This window comes from Odocoileus virginianus, chromosome 4 (assembly GCF_023699985.2).
Source record: "Odocoileus virginianus isolate 20LAN1187 ecotype Illinois chromosome 4, Ovbor_1.2, whole genome shotgun sequence".
NCBI classification, from domain to species: Eukaryota; Metazoa; Chordata; class Mammalia; order Artiodactyla; family Cervidae; genus Odocoileus; species Odocoileus virginianus.
Genome location: NC_069677.1, coordinates 77,276,897 through 77,293,512, shown reverse-complemented (window position 1 = coordinate 77,293,512; position 16,616 = coordinate 77,276,897). Strand labels below are relative to the sequence as shown.

The following is a 16,616-nucleotide window of genomic DNA, read 5'->3' as shown; positions in this document are numbered from 1 at the left end:
CAATATTGTAAAGTAATTAGCCTCCAACTAATAAAAATAAATGGAAAAAAAAAAAGCTATATCTGGTTTAAAAAAAAAAGTAAGCAAATACATTTTATTGTTTCGGTTTTTAAAAATTGATCTCCATTGGGAGTGATATTTTTATTTTACATGGTAAAATTTTGGTTTGTAAAATGGTATTGAAGGCAAGTTTGTCTTAACTGTGGCACCCGCCCCCCCCCAACACTCCAGAGTCTCAAACATATTTTCAGCAGCTTTGAGATAATTGTAGTATTTCCCAAGATAGATATTATAAATTTCAGATACATTATGTTTTTGGATTTGTACGTACTGGGAGACTGTATAGGTGGTGGGAAGAATATGAGTTTTGGTGTCAGAACTTTGCTCAAGTACCACTTAAACTTTTTATAGCTATATCATTTTGAGACCATCACAATCTGTTTCATCATCTGGGAGATGAAACTACCTGCCTGTAAGTACTATTGGCAATTGAAAATCGTATTCAAGTTTGTAGCAGAACTTGGTGTGGTAGTGGTGGTTTAGTTGCTAAGTCATGTCTGACTCTTGCCACCCCATGGACTAGCCTGCCAGGCTCCTCTGTCCATGGGATTTCCCAAGCAAGAATACTGGAGTGGGTTACCATTTCCTTCTCCAGGGGATCTTCCCAACCGAGGAGTTGAACCTGGGTCTCTTGCACTGCAGGCAGGTTCTTCAATGAGTGAGCTGTGAGGGAAGCCTAGTCTACTTGGTGTAGAGTAGGCATATCAGTTTTTAGCATTTTTTCTGAAATGTTACACATTCTGTTGTTTAGAAATCTTCGTATCTGCTTTATTTTTAGTAATAGTAGGAGAAATTAACTCATTCTCCACTGTGACTCAAACAGTTGTATTAGATTTCAAACTAAATTTGATATTAATATTTTTGTGGAATGACCTGTGGTAGAGAATGGAAAGAATACATACTAGAAATCTGATAATCCCTGTTCACAAACAAATCTTTACAGTTACTTAAAAATGTTACATCTGGATATTCAGCATCTTAGTGTGAAAGTGAATAATAATGAATGAATAATAGTGAAGAAAATTTGAAACCGTATTCAGGTATGAACAGCTACTTCATTAGGCAAAATAGGAACATTATTGTAAAAACTTGAATAAAATGTTTAAAATACTTCATTTGGCTGCCTTGGGCCTTAGTTGCCTGATGGCATGTGGACTCCTCCTGGACTCTGGTTGAACCCAAGTCCTGCGTTGACAGGCGGATTCCTTATCACTGGGTCACCGAGGAGGTTCAGAATTTTTTTAAATGAGACTGAGAACTGTTTAGTTTTCTTACTGCTATACTGTCTTCATGGAGAGAACTTTTCCTGTATTTCCCCTCTTGGTAGAAATATTCTTTTCTCATTTAAAGTTTTACCTCTTTTCGAATCTTGAAAAGCAGTGTTTTCTATGTGTATAAATTGATGGATATATTTGTTCCAGTGTTCTGATCTTGACTTATCAATTTGATGAAATGTCTGTTAGTAAATTCAGGTGAAGCGTGGAAATCTTAGCTTGTATTCCATTTTGTCTCTTGTGTTACACTTCCTCTGACCAATTTAGTTAGAATTATTCAGTCGTTTGTGTTCCATTGTGCTTACACAGGTAGCTGTTACATAGCACTCCTTCTTGTAGCTGTTTTCTTTAAAATACATGTTTATTTTATGTTTATAATTTCTTAGAATGTGCTCTATGACTTCAGAAGCAGCTAGGTTCTCCCCCCACCCCTCCATACTACTGACTGCTGTATCTTATACAGAATCTGCATATTGCTTTCTTGAAGGCAGCAAAACATTGCAGACATGTGTATATAAGACCCTTCTTGCCAAGGGAGCCGTAGGAACAGTCTGTAGGAAGTGTAAAGCGATAGTTCAGCACACTGAAAATCTGTCAGGCACTTTTCTAGACATTGGGGGCATGAAGGTGAATTACCTTCTTCCTGTCTTCCACGTAGTTGAAAATATTACCGATAAGCCTTGCAGTCAAGAGAAAGGAATCCTCGGTGTAGAGAAAAGCTTTGCTTTTATGAATAATGGTAGTGTTCTGGAATCTGCCTATATTCAGCCTCTGAACTGTTCCTGGATCATCCCTTTCCGCTTGGGATCTTGCCCTCATCTGTTCATAGATAACCTCTTGTGGGTCAGACGTGATAAACTCTTGTGATGTGGATAAGGTGTGGACGTGAGCTAGATTATTTACTATTTTTGTATCGATGAGGCATTGTGTAGCCTCCTACACATACAGCACTGCACATGTTGTATTTTTTTTTCTTAGAGATTTATCTTTGGAAGAGGAAAGGTTTATGAAACCCAAAGTAACAATGATAGCTTGGAATCAGAATGATAGCATTGTTGTCACAGCTGTGAATGATCATGTCCTCAAAGTGTGGAATTCTTATACTGGACAGCTGCTTCATAACCTGTTGGTAGGTAGTTTTATAACATAAAACAAATAAAGATTTTTTTTTTTAACTAAAAAAAAAAACCCTGTTTCATTTATATTATCAAATGAATAGAAATTTGTATATATACTAATGTATAAATTACTGTCATTAATGCATTTTTAAAAGCCCTTAGATACTGTGACAACATGGGCTTTTAATTTAAACTTATAACTTGCAGACCCTCCTTAACTATATGACTTTGTTGAATAAAGGGACATGCTGATGAAGTATTTGTTTTGGAGACACATCCCTTTGATTCCAGAATTATGTTATCTGCAGGACATGATGGCAGCATATTCATATGGGATATCACAAAAGGCACCAAGATGAAACATTATTTCAATATGGTAAGTGGGGGGAGTATGTGTCTCCACGCGTGTTTGCACTTGTTTCAAATGTTTGGATAAGGACATGTAGCCGAAACCGATCTGCATGTTTTTGGCAGTTTGTATTTCTAGAGATCTTGTTCTGCTTTATTTAAGGCTGATAAATATCTGATAGTCATACATACAAACGTACGTATGTAAGTGAACTCTGTATAACTAATTCACATGAGGGAAGGATTTTCAAAATTTATTTATTTAGCTTTGTGTCTGTGAATGTGTTCCTGTGTTTAAATTGGCAAAATTATGTGTGGTAATTCACACTTTTTCACTATTTAAATTTATTAAAATACCTGGTAATAAAAAATAATATTCAGTAAAGTCCTCTCAGGAGTCAACATCTGTTTCCTCAGTTTTTTTCTTTTTGCACACAAATATTTGAAAGCCAGATTATGACCTTATTGCATATTTTTAGAATTTCTTATTCATAGCTGCAATATAGTTACCAAAAATCAGCAAATTTAACATTGATAAGGTAGCATTACCTAATCCAGTTTACATTGAAAATTTGTCAGTTGTCCTAAAAATGCCTTTATAGTTACGTTTTACCCCTTGGACTAATTCAGGATCATGCATCATATTAAGTAGTTATGTATTTCCACTTTTGTAAAATCAGTAATCCTTCACCCTGCATATCTTGCCTTTTTACAGACAAGTAATATTACAGGATATTTGTTTTGTCTGGTATTTCCTCATGATGTAATACTGTTGTATATTTTTTGATAAAAAAATAAATGATAATGTGCCCTCCATGCATTATATTAGGAGGCTAATGATGTTTATATGTTCCACTATTAATATGGTGATAATTATAAGTATTTGGTTAAGGTGACATCTGCCAAGTTTTTGCACTGATTTTTTAAATGTTTCTTTTCTTTGTAATTTTTAAGCTGATTTTTTTCCCAGAGACTGTGTAAATGTCTGGTTCCTCATTAAACTTTCACAGGTATCAATATCCATTGGAGATTTTCTGATGGCATCATTATTAGTTGGCGTTCTTACACATAGTTTTTTGTTTTTGCTCTTTCACATACAGTTTTGTAATCCCTTCTCATTTTATGTAAAGAATGCTTTTCAAGCCTTTATTTTTAAGAATTTGTAAATGTATGTTTGGTAAATTCAGCCTTTCTTAGAAGAAAATTACTTGCGTAGTTAATTTGCTGTTGTTGAGTATTTAAGTCGTTTCTAAAACCTGCACAGCAGCAACAGTTTGAATATATATGGCTGTGTATGTCGATCCCTGATTATTTCCTTGGGATAAACTCTGAGGGGAATGGATAAAAGGACTTATACATAGTTAAGTCTTTTGAGATGCATACATGATAGGTTTTCTAAAATTACTCTTTATGTATATTGAGACCCAGTTCAAAGGCTAATTAATTTTTGAGGCAGTACAGTAGCATCCTACAGATGAGTGATTCTTAGACCTTTTGATTGAAAACCATCTTCGTCCATGTGATCCATGTTTTTGTTCTTTTTTTTTTCTGACCTTTAAAATTTTAATTTTAATTAAATTTTAATTTTAATATGCTTACATTGGACAGTTAACTGTCTAAAGTGTTTTATATACTAACATTAAATGCACTAAAACAACTGAAATAGCATAAAGTACATCGTTAGGCATCTCTGAATGTTGCATCTCTGTTCAGAATCCTTGGAAAAGAAAAAAGCTTTCTTTAGTTTTTCAGTGGCCTTAAAACTCATACGTACATCCATCTTCTTAATTGTCCTTTAAAACTCAATAGGAATTTAAATTTAATCTGTTTAAACAGAAGACTACATTAATTCAGGTTTTAAACAGAATATAATCTAAAATAACCACTAGGACTAAGAGTAACCTGTTAAGTCTCAAATGGACAATGATGACTTTATTTCTAGTCAGACACCAAAAATTGGCCTTGTAGGCTGAATAATTCTTACCTTTACTAATCACCTGAGAGTCTCTTAATTCTTGGGTTTTAAGCTACTAATAAGACAGTATTTTGTTAAAAAAGTAGTAAACATAGTGTGACATTGAAGTGTTCTCCAGACACAGTTGCAGGTTATTTTTGTTTTATAAGGAATGATTATGTAGGACTCTTCAGATAGCAGATAAAAAGTGGTGTGTGTCTTGCTCTGCCTAGGTAGGTTTGCCCATTTGGGAAACTTCCTTCTCAGTAGGTACCCTTAGCAGAGATTTTGGTGAGGTTAGTTGCACATGTGTGGTAGCAAAGTAGCTGCCACCAGCTTTGCCTGACCAGCCCAGGGCTTTTGCCTCCCCACCTGCCTTTGCTTTACTTAGACTGAGAGTCTCAGGTCAAGGGGGCATTATCTTATTTAGCAGGTCCCTAAGTATCCTGATATCTTAATTTTTTCCCCCCATTTTGTTAAAGGCACTCTTTCATGTGTGGTATAGCAGAAGTGAATTGTTTTTCAAGTGGGTATTTAGGTATGTATGAGAGTTTGTTCTGGCAATGAAAATAGATACTTCTGTTTTGTTTGGGTGGATGATTCCTTTTTCCAGTACTGATTTAGGTTAACTTGTCCTAAATTTTAATAATTATTTATAGGCTGAGACAACAAGTATACGTAGCTCTATGCTAATGAGTTAATGAAACATCTCATTTAACTATAAATTGTTAGTACTAAACTAATCGAATATAGAGTTAAAATAACAAGAATAAAGCAGTTACCTATTTTAGGCAGCATTCATGAAAGTGAAAGTCATTCAGTCATGTCTCACTCTGCCACCCCATGGACTGTACAGTCCATGGAATTCTCCAGGCCAGAATACTGGAGTGGGTAGCCTTTCCCTTCTACAGGGTATCTTCCTGACCCAGGAATCGAACCAGGGTCTCGTGCATTGCAGGCGAATTCTTCACCAACTGAGTTATGAGGGAAGCCCAACATTCACGACAACTTAGAAATTTGTGGCAGTCTGAAGTAAGGTAGTTGCAGGTGTAAGAATTTACATATGCACTGTTGAGACTTTTGCAGCATTACAAATTTTGCATGGTGGTTAGTCATCTAAGTGAAAAGCTTAAACTCCATAAAAGTATTGATTTTAATTCATGAGTAACAAACTTTATTCATTTTTAATCATTTCCCTTGTAAGTTATTAATCAATAGATTCTTGTTATGTACTAAAATGTTTATGGAAGTTTCATTCTCTTGTAAGACGTAAAGAAAGCCTTCACTTGGGGTTGGTCATGGCAAATAGATGGGGAAACAGTGGAAACAGTGTCAGACTTTATTTTTGGGGGCTCCAAAGTCACTGCAGATGGTGATTGAAGCCATGAAATTAAAAGACACTTATTCCTTGGAAGGAAAGTTATGACCAACCTAGATAGCATATTAAAAAGCAGAGACATTACTTTGCCAATCCATCTAGTCAAGGCTATGGTTTTTCCAGTGGTCATTTATGGATGTGAGAGTTGGATGGTGAAGAAAGATGAGCACTGAAAAATTGATGCTTTTGAAGTGTGGTGTTGGTGAAGACTCTTGAGAATCCCTTGGACTGCAATGAGATCCAACCAGTCCGTCCCAAAAGGAGATCAGTCCTGGGTGTTCATTGGAAGGACTGATGCTGAAGCTGAAACTCCAATACTTTGGCCACCTGATGCAAAGAGCTGACTCATTGGAAAAGACCCTGATGCTGGGAGGGATTGGGGGCAGGAGGAGAAGGGGATGACAGAAGATGGGATGGCTGGATGGCATCACTGACACGATGGACATGAGTTTGAGTAAACTCCGGGAGTTGATGATGGACAGGGAGGCCTGGCGTGCTGCAATTCATGGGGTCGCAAAGAGTCGGACATGACTGAGTGACTGGACTGAACTGAACTGATGATCCTTCATTTGATCGTTTTGAGAACTAATTCTTAGAAGATCTTTCAAGGTTTGTTCTAGGCCAGTGATATCTAAAGTGAATTTTACTTTTTGAAAATATTGATGTGCTTAATGAAAAATTCATTTTTAAATATTTTTTTCAGAAGTTAAGGTGTTACATAGAAATGGTCATAAAATTTTCCGTCTTTGTTTCCTAGATTGAAGGACAAGGACATGGAGCTGTCTTTGATTGTAAGTTTTCACAGGATGGACAGCATTTTGCCTGTACAGATTCTCACGGTCACCTTCTGATATTTGGTTTTGGATGCAGCAAGCCATATGAAAAGGTCATTGTACATACTTTCATAGAGCATGTAAATAGTTAAGGGTGTTTTAGGGGCTTCCCTGGTGGTCCAGTGGTTAAGACTCCATGCTCTCAATGCAGAAGACACGGGTTCAAACCCTGGTCGGGGAACTAAGATCCCACATGCCATAGAGCATGGCCAAAACAAAATAAAAATAAACACCTTTAAAAAAAAAAAAATAGTTAAGGGTGTTTTAAAAATAGGTTAGATGTATTGTTTGATTTTTTTATCCTTTCTAATAAAATTAACTGGTTAATATTCATGTTCTTTAACATGTTTAATCCTCAAAATTTCAGTCTGTAAACTTTCCATTTCTAGATTCCTGACCAGATGTTCTTCCATACTGACTATCGACCACTGATTAGGGATTCTAACAATTACGTCTTAGATGAGCAGACTCAGCAGGCCCCTCACCTTATGCCTCCACCATTCTTGGTAGATGTAGATGGAAACCCTCATCCAACTAAGTATCAGCGATTAGTGCCTGGCCGAGAAAATTCTGCAGATGAACATTTGGTTCCACAACTAGGCTATGTGGCAACAAGTAAGTGCTAAACCTTAAAAAAAAATTTTTTTTTTTTAATTTGAAAAATGTAAGTAATAATACAGAGAACTCCTGTACTTTCAGATTTACCAGTCCTTAATATTTTGCAATGTTTGTTTTATTATTCTATCTCTAGATAGATATCATTGTTGTGACCCACTGGAGACTTAAGTTCTGGGCCTCATATCCATTTACCCCTTCATACTTCAGTATGTATTTTCTAAGAACAAATATGTTTTCTTATATAATCATGAACAGTTATCAAAAATAGAACATTTAACATTTATGCTATTATATAGCAAGCCTGTAATCAAATTTTGTTACTTTAATAATGCCTCTTACAGCTTTTTTTCTCTCCCCAGTGTAGATTTTAATTTGGGAAGTTCAGGTTGTGCATTTTTGAAGAGCACAACATAAACGATGTAGTCTTTTTGGAGTATCATATCAGGATGCCTATGGCTGTGTTTCATCCAATTATTGATGATGTTGACTTTGAACACTGGGTATCTGCCAAAGTGCTCCACTCTGAAGGTTTTTCCTCTTTGTAATTATTTAGTAACTTGAGTAAATAACCTATTCCTTTTCTAACTTTACCTGGAAGTTTGAAGATCCATTGGTAATTCTTGCCTGAATCAGTTGTCGTTCTGAAGGTTGCGAAATGGTTTTCCAACTCTTTTATCATTGTTTCTTCATTTTATCATTAGCTGACCATCTACTATTCTCCCATTTATTAAGTTTTAGTCTGGACTTCTGGGTTATATAGTGTGTTAAAATCCAGTACTGTCATTACTTAGTTGCTCATTTTATCCTTGGATTTGGCTGTGGAAGCCCTTTAGGCTGAGTTTTGTGTCTTTTCCCAAGTCCCCATCATTCCCTGAACACTAACTTTCTGGCAGAGGAGGTTCTCAGTTCCATCTTGTCCTTTGCCTGTCTTAGCCAAGGGTAGAGGTGTTTTGCTTTGGTTTGTTTTTGTTCATAGCAGTGTAGCATTTTTCTCTAGTATTCTTGTACTGAGCAAAGAAAAAAAGATACGTCTGTGCAATGAAGTCATAGGGGGTACAAGAGGGAGGGGACGTGTATACCTGTGACTTGGTTCACACGGACGTATGGCAGAAAACAGCACAACATTGTAAAGCAGTTATCCTCCAGTTAAAAACACAAAAAGATACTTTTGTTTGGATGAGGATTGATTTGCTGAAACTTGAAGGTTAAAGATTTACAATCACCATATGTTTACTCTTCCAAATTCTTTTTATTAGTTTGATTAAAGTATACTTAAGGTACAACAAAATTCACCACTTTTAAGTGTGCGATTCAAATGAATTGAGAAATGTTAAGACAGTCATGTAAGCCACCACCACAATGCAAATAGCAGAGCATTTCCACTGCCTCCAGAAATTCTCCTGAGCCTCTGTAGAATTATTCCTCTCCCTTCTCCTGGCCCCTTTTAATGACTGTTGTTGTCACTTTAATTTTTCCTTTTAAAGGAATTTTATATCAATGAAATCATACAACATGTAGTCTGTGGTGTCTGGCTTCTTTAACTTAGCATGGTGCTTTTGAGATTCATTCCTGTTGTTGCAGGTATCAGTCTTTTTTTTTCCCTTGTTTAGTGATCATGTACCATTGCGTGGATATACCATTATTTATCCATTCACTAGTAGCTGGAGAACACTTGGCTTTTTCCCATTTTGTGGCTGTTTTAAGGAGTGCTGAAATATCCAACTATCCTGTGGATTTGTCTTTTTTTTTTCCTTCGATTCAATCAGTTTTTGCTTTATTGTTTTAAAATTCTGTTATGTAAATACACATTTCAGATTGTGCTCTTGGTGAATTCTTTCATCATTATGAAATGTCCCTGTTTATTCTTGAGAGAGCATTTCTTGTTTTGAAGACTATTTGTTTCATCTTAATGTAAATAATCCAGCTTTTTAAAATTGGTGTCATCATGGCGTATCTTTTCAGTTCTTCTAACCAGTCTGCATACTTTAGTCTTCCCTCTTGCTCCCAGACCCTGACCTCTGTCTCGACTCAGTGTGATTTCTGGATGGTGTTTGGGTTCCCTCTCCTTGGTCTGCAGCTTGGAAATTGCCTCCAGGCTGTTACCTGGAACAGTCCAAAGACTGGACTCTGTTGTCTTCTCAGGGGGCCCAGTTATCCAGTGTTTGAAAGCCCTTCTTTCTTGCATTCTTTCCAGTGCTGTAGTATTTTGTAGTGAAAGCCACTGTAGCATTGAAGCCTTCTTCAATATTTGAATGGTGGTTGCATTATGTCAGATAGAAACCAGTATCATTCTTGATGGTGTTCGCCAAGCCTACATCTAAGTCCAGGGCCGGGAGAGAAACATAACATGGGTTTTGGGGGAGAGGATTAGAAGTCTCCTTTTCTGCTCTTTTCCCTTTGGTTCCATGTTGTGATCTGAGGAATGTTATGTTACTCCTGGTTCTAATGAAAATCTTTTTATCCTTTTAGATTAGGGCTCCACTTCTGCTTTTCTTAGCTCGTTTTTTTTTTTTTGACAGTCATCAAAAAAGCTTCAGTAATTTTTATTTAGCTCTTTTCAGTTCTTCATTGATTTCCGTAGTAAAATGGAGATGTTACCTGAGACACAAGGGAATCTAACTCATGTAGTAGGATAGAAGTATTCTTTTTTTCCCTGAAATAGTATGACATTTTTCAGTTTCTCATGGGTTACTATGGATGCAAATATACAAGTATATCTTTGCATTCTTTTTGCCTAATACCCTATTAATCTTAATTTGTTAGAATTCTGCTTATAAGCTGGTGTGGTTGGAAGGTCTTATGTTCTGTGTTCAAAGAAGATGTATTTTATGGTGGGAGGAAAAGTAAGGAATTGTTTTTGTATGAAAATGTTCGTGTCTTAAGTACGTTTCAAGACCCCACAACCATCCAGCACTTTTTCTCCATTAACACTATGACTGTATTAAATATCTTTGAAAATGTGTTATTTGAAAAATAAAGAAGCAAAGACACTTAAAAAAAATCTGATTTTGTACCTGAAGAATTACAGCTGCAGTTCAGAGTGGTCATTTGCTGAAGGCCAAAAAGGTGTTACTCACTCTTTTTTATTTCTTAAGATTAAGGAAATGCCATTGCTTTTTTTCTACATCAGAGACTGAGTTGCGTAGAAAACTCAGAGGTATACAATGAAGTCCAGTTGATTCTTTGCTGATCTATTATAGTCAGAGACCTTGGGAAATAAGATTTAATGAAATAATTGTATAAATAAGAGGCATTGATCTGAAACAGAAAAACAAGATTTTCGCCGAAATGTGTTTTCCTCTACTTCGATGGATTTCAGAAGCTCTGTTGAGGTTTTTGTGGAACTTAGTATTGTAAAGTTGGTTTTGAATCTTTTCTCTAACCTAATTAGTTGTGAAAATAAAGGCTATCTTTAATGATTATTTTTGAAAAACAAGTCTTCTGACAGTTGCTAATGTAATTTTAATTGTAACTTGTTGAAAGTTTTTTTTTTTTCCAATCTTTGTATATATTATGATTTGATATTCATTCATTGAATTTGCAGGTGATGGAGAGGTAATAGAACAAATTATAAGCCTGCAAACTAATGACAATGGTGAACGAAGCCCAGAGCGCAGTGTCCTGGATGGAATGATACGACAGTTGCAGCAGCAGCAAGACCAGAGAATGGGAGCGGGTCAGGAGGCTGTTCCGAGCGGACTTGCAAACGGGGAAGAAACTCCCCGAAGAGGTAGGAGGTGCAGCAGAGGCATTCTGCCTTAACATGGCTAGACTGAAATTGGAGAAGAAATGAAGTCATTGTCCCGTGCATGCAGTGTGAAGAACTTTAAACAGTATACATTTACAGCTTTGAGCAGAAGTCTGGAGGATAGCTTTATGAGGTATAAGGTTGATGGACTAACAAATGAACGTTTGAATTTCAGGTACTTTGAAAGGCTGTTGAAGTCTTTTTGCTCTAAAATAAGAGTATTTGCAAAATTATATTAAAATTGTTTTGAGTTAAAAAGAGTAGAGAACAAAGTGTTTTCTAAAGGAAACATTAGGTTTCCTTTTTATATAATCTTTTAAAAAGCTAATTGAGTAGAGCCCTAATGTTTCTTGTAGAATTAGAAGCTTGCAGTGAATTTCAGGGCAGAGTACTTAATACTGGAATGTGGTAAAAATTATACTAATGGAAATAATCTAGAAGAGATGGTGATTGTTATGCAGCTGAACTCTGGGAAAGTTAAAACCTTGTGGAAGGTTAGAGCTTTTTGAGTCCATAAAATGCTGTAAAATTTCCTATCTATTGCTCTGTGCTCTGTTCTGAACAGTTTCTTCAGCTCTTTCTGCCTTTTCACTCTTGCTCTCTTTCATCTAATCTGCCTCATAACTAGACTTTAGATTTTTTATTATTATTATTTTTTGTTTTGGCCACATGACTGACGGGGTCTAGTTTCCTGGCCAGGAATCAAACCCAGGTCCTCGGCAGTGAAAGCAGAGAGTTGCAACCACTGGACTCCAGAAAACTCGGAGAGCTTTAGATTTTTATTTGAAGTGACTGTTAGGTCTAGAAGTTTCATTAATTCTCTTTAAAATCAGTGTGTTATACTTTTAAGTTTTACTTCTTTTATATATTTAGTTGTTTTGGTTTTTAGCAGCACAGAATTGTGTCTGTCAAAACTTTGTTCTTGGAACCCCTGTAGTTGAATGACTGAGACTCCATGCTGTTGGTGCAGGGGGCCTGGGTTTGATCCCTGGTCAGGGAACTAGATCCTGCATGCTGCAGCTAAGACCAGGTATAGCCACGTAAATAAGTAAATACTTAACAACAGCAACAAAACTCTCAAATTTTGTTATTGACATAGTCTTATCATTGGTTCACAGATGCTCTTCATTTTCTTTTTTTTTTTTTAATCATGATAATAATACACATCTTTTTATGTGGTCCTGCCCTATTTCCCTCCCCAAGATGACAATTCTGTTGATCCTTCCTTTGAATTCTAAGAATAGACTTGACATTCTTTTTTTTTTTTTTTTTTAACTAGAAAAATATTTATTAAGCTTTTAATAAATTATGTGCATACAGCTTTTAGAAAAGGTAGTGTTGTATAATATATAAAGTTTAAAAACAAATGCTTTTTATTATATAAAAAGCATTTGTTTTTAAACTTTATAAAAAGGTTTATAAAGGGAACTTGGTGTCTGATTCTTTGTGACCCCAGGGGCTGCAGCACTCCAGGATTCTCTATCCTCTGTTTCCTGGAGTTTGCTCAGATTCATGTCCATTGAGTTGGTGATGCCATCCAACCATGTCATCCTCTGTTGTTGCCTTTTCCACCTGCCCTCAATCTTTCCCAGGATCAGGGTCTTTTCCAGTGAGTTGGGTCTTTTCCAGTGAGTTGGCTCTTTGCATCAGGTTCCAAAGTATTGGGACTTCAGCTTTAGGAACAGTCCTTCCAATGAATATTCAAGGTTGATTTTCTTTAGGATTGACTGGTTTGATCTCATTGCTGTCCAAGGGACTTCTCCAAGAGTCTTCTCTAGGACCACAGTTTGAAAGCATCAATTCTTTGGCGCTCCGCCTCTGTGACCCAGCTCTCACATTCATAACTGACTACTGGAAAAACCATATAGCTTTGACTAGATGGACCTTTGTTAGCAAAGTGGTCTCTGCTTTTTAATATGCTGTATTGGTTTGTCAGGCTTTTCTTCCAGGGAGGAAGCGTCTTTTAATTTCATGGCTGCAGTCACCATCTGCAATGATTTTGGAGCCCAAGTAAACAAAATCTGTCACTGCTTCCACTATTTTCCCATCTATTTGCCATGAAGTAATGGGACTGGATGCCATGATCTTAGTTTTTTGAATGTTGAGTTTTAAGCCAGCTTTTCCACTCTCCTCTTTCACCCTTGTCAAGAGGCTCTTTAGTTCCTCTTCACTTTCTGCCATTAGAATGCTGTATTTTTAAGATTGATAAGTTATTGCATTGGATTAGTTTTGACTGTTGTGTACTCTGTTGTATGCCTATATCTGATTTTATTCAGCTCAATCTCTTGATGGACTTTTGGGTACTTTTGAGAGTTTGCTAATCTCAAACAAATGATATTAACAGTCTTGTATGGTTCTCATATACACTTGAAATAATTTCTGTCTCTGGTATTTTTTTTCCTAAATTTGCGAGCAAGTTGGAGATACTGTAAACTTTATCCCTTCAGACATGATTCTGTATCTTCCAAGAACCAGAAACATTTTTATATGTTCATAGTACAGTGATCATAGGTCAACAAACTATAATACTATACAGTATACAGTCTATAAAATACTGCTGCTTGATGTACAATCTTCATATTTCCTCACTTGTTCCAAAATTGCCCTTCAGGGCTTTTTAAAATTTTAGGATTTAATCAGGCCTTGGTTGTGCTTAGTTATTACCCCTCCTAATTTAGAATAGTTCCCTCATGGTGCTGGTACTTAGGGAGAGTGCAGGCCTGTTATTTCACAGATTTTTCCTCAATTCCCTGAATGTGTCTAATTATTTTATAATTGGATTCAGGTTCAATATTTTAGGCAAGAATACTGGAGAAGGAAATGGCAACCCGCTCCAGTACTCCTGCCTGGAAAATTCCATGGATGGAGGAGCCTGGTAGGCTACAGTCCATGGGGTCGCAAAGAGTTGGACACGACTGAGTGACTTCTTTCTTTCTGTAGTTTCTTTTGGAGAAGGAAATGGCAGCCCACTCCAGTGTTCTTGCCTGGAGAATCCCATGGACAGAGGGTCCTGGTGGGCTACAGTCTATGGGGTTGCGAAGAGTCAGACACGACTACACAACTGACACACACACACACTACATAGTTGCTGCTGTGTTTATCTCAGTGCATCAGAGCAAGTGACACAAGATATGTATGAATTCTTCTGCACACCTTGCTTTTTTCCTTTACAGTATGTTCTAGAAATCACTCCTATCCATTCATAGAACTCTTCTTCATTCCTTTTTATAGCTTCATAGTATTCCACTACGTGGAATAACAGTTCTTTGTAATTAATCTGTTTATGGTTACTCATGTTACTTCTCATACTTTGAACAGCAAGTATGAAAAGTAATCTGAGATAAGTTACCTGTGCATATGTTTTCTTCAGATTGTTGGAGAATAATGCTGTGACTTGGGCAGTTAAATTTAGAATTTATTTTTAGTTCTAAATGCAAAAAGTGTTTCTTAAACATCAGTATGTTTTAATATAAATTTTGGATTAATAGCACGCTCACTTAACATAATTTTTTTTAAACGTAAGTTTTAATAGATGTAGTATGTAGTGCAGTACAAACTGGTTCACATTTGATCGGTAAACAGAATGTTGTATGTAGAAGAGTGCAGAAGTTGCATTCACTCATATTTGAATTTTATCCTAGGCTCGGAGAGCTGGTGTATTTGAAGTAAAATTTAATAGCCTCCTTCAGTTCAGTTCAGTTTAGTCTCTCAGTCATGTCCGACTCTTCGCGACCCCATGAACTACAGCACGACAGGCCTGCCTGTCCGTCACCAACTCCTGGAGTCCACTCAAACTCATGTCCATGGAGTCAGTGATGCCATCCAGCCATCTCATCCTCTGTCGTCCCCTTCTCCTCCTGCCCCCAACCCCTCCCAGCATCAGGGTCTTTTCAAATGAGTCAACTCTTCACATGAGGTGGCCAAAAAGTATATAGCCCCCAGTTAGTAGCAGGGTCCTCTTCACTCTTTTTTTTTTTTAAACTTTCTTTAAAAAAAAAATATTTTAAAATTTGAGTATAGTTGCTTTACAACATTGTGTTAATTTCTTCTGTGCAGCAAAGTGAATTAGCTATACATATAGATATATCCCATCTTCTTTGGAATTTCTTTCCGTCTAGGTCCCCACAGAGCACTGAGTAGAGTTCCCTGTGCTCACCCTGTATTTTAAGGAAATAAGTACTTGCCTGGGCTTCCCCCCACAACCCCTCAGGACGGTCTCCATCCTTCGTGACTTGCAGCTCCTGGAGGTTACCCTGCCGCCTCCTGTGAGCCTGCCCAGCTCTGCGCAGGCTCAGGGCTCCCTGTTGTCCGCATTGTGCTCTGTTACCCGAGCTCCACTTAAGGTGCTGCCGACATTTCCCCACTTCACATTTTTGTGAATTTTTATTAATGGTCCCTGGCAGGCTGCCTGCCTGAGTGGCTTAGATTATCTCTTTAGGTCATAAATAATGTTTGTTATTAGATCTCTTATTATCAAGCCACCACAGTTTGAGACATCTATTTGCATTGCTGATTTTTCCAGAAAGATGATATTTTAGCTTGCAGTTTTGAGGAAGGCAAGGTTTTTAGGACTGCAGGTATAACATTATTATAGAAAATGCTTGTAACATAAAATTCAGAAAGTCTAGTAAAAATGGAAAATGACGTTAATAGTCATGTTCTGTATTCTACATTTTAATCTCAGTCACATTAAAAGTTCTTTTTTCCAAAGTTTTTTCAGTAGATCTTTTATTTTGGTTCGTATCATGTTAGGAATGTATATGCACATTAGATTGAAGTTTGTTTTGCAGTCATTCTTTACAATTTTTTTCTAGGTTTTAGAAGACTAAGCTTAGACATCCAGTCTCCTCCAAATATTGGTCTGCGTCGTAGTGGACAAGTGGAAGGTGTCCGTCAGATGCACCAGAATGCTCCGCGCAGTCAGATGGCTACGGAGCGTGACCTGCAGGCCTGGAAGAGAAGAGTGGTTGTCCCAGAGGTACCACTAGGCATATTTAGGTTTGTTTTAGGATATCTATTAATATTGTTTATATCTATGAAAATATATCTATATGGTTATTTACACATAGTTAAATTTTTAGTGGTATAAATAATCATATACATATATTTTAGTAATGGATTGGGATATATTTTAATTGTGGTAGGAAAATGTCATAATTGTTCTCTAACTTTTTACTGTGGTAAGTTTTTTCATAACTCATCTTGTTTCATCTACATAAACACCTGCCTTTTCTTCTTCAGTATTATTTTGAAGGATGTTTCAGACTTCCATTTTGTCCAAAAGT

General features: G+C 36.6%; 1 protein-coding gene across 1 annotated transcript in view; it reads left to right on the top strand.

Moving 5' to 3' along the window:
- The window catches only part of BRWD1 (bromodomain and WD repeat domain containing 1), a 123,001-nt gene that overhangs the window by 40,228 nt on the left and 66,157 nt on the right, over window positions 1-16,616 (top strand). Inside the window, exons 14-19 of the mRNA XM_070466778.1 lie at window positions 2,313-2,463; window positions 2,694-2,828; window positions 6,890-7,018; window positions 7,355-7,580; window positions 11,128-11,313; window positions 16,146-16,329. Of these exons, the coding sequence (XP_070322879.1) occupies window positions 2,313-2,463; window positions 2,694-2,828; window positions 6,890-7,018; window positions 7,355-7,580; window positions 11,128-11,313; window positions 16,146-16,329 (1,011 nt within the window). The remainder of the gene's footprint in view (window positions 1-2,312; window positions 2,464-2,693; window positions 2,829-6,889; window positions 7,019-7,354; window positions 7,581-11,127; window positions 11,314-16,145; window positions 16,330-16,616) is intronic.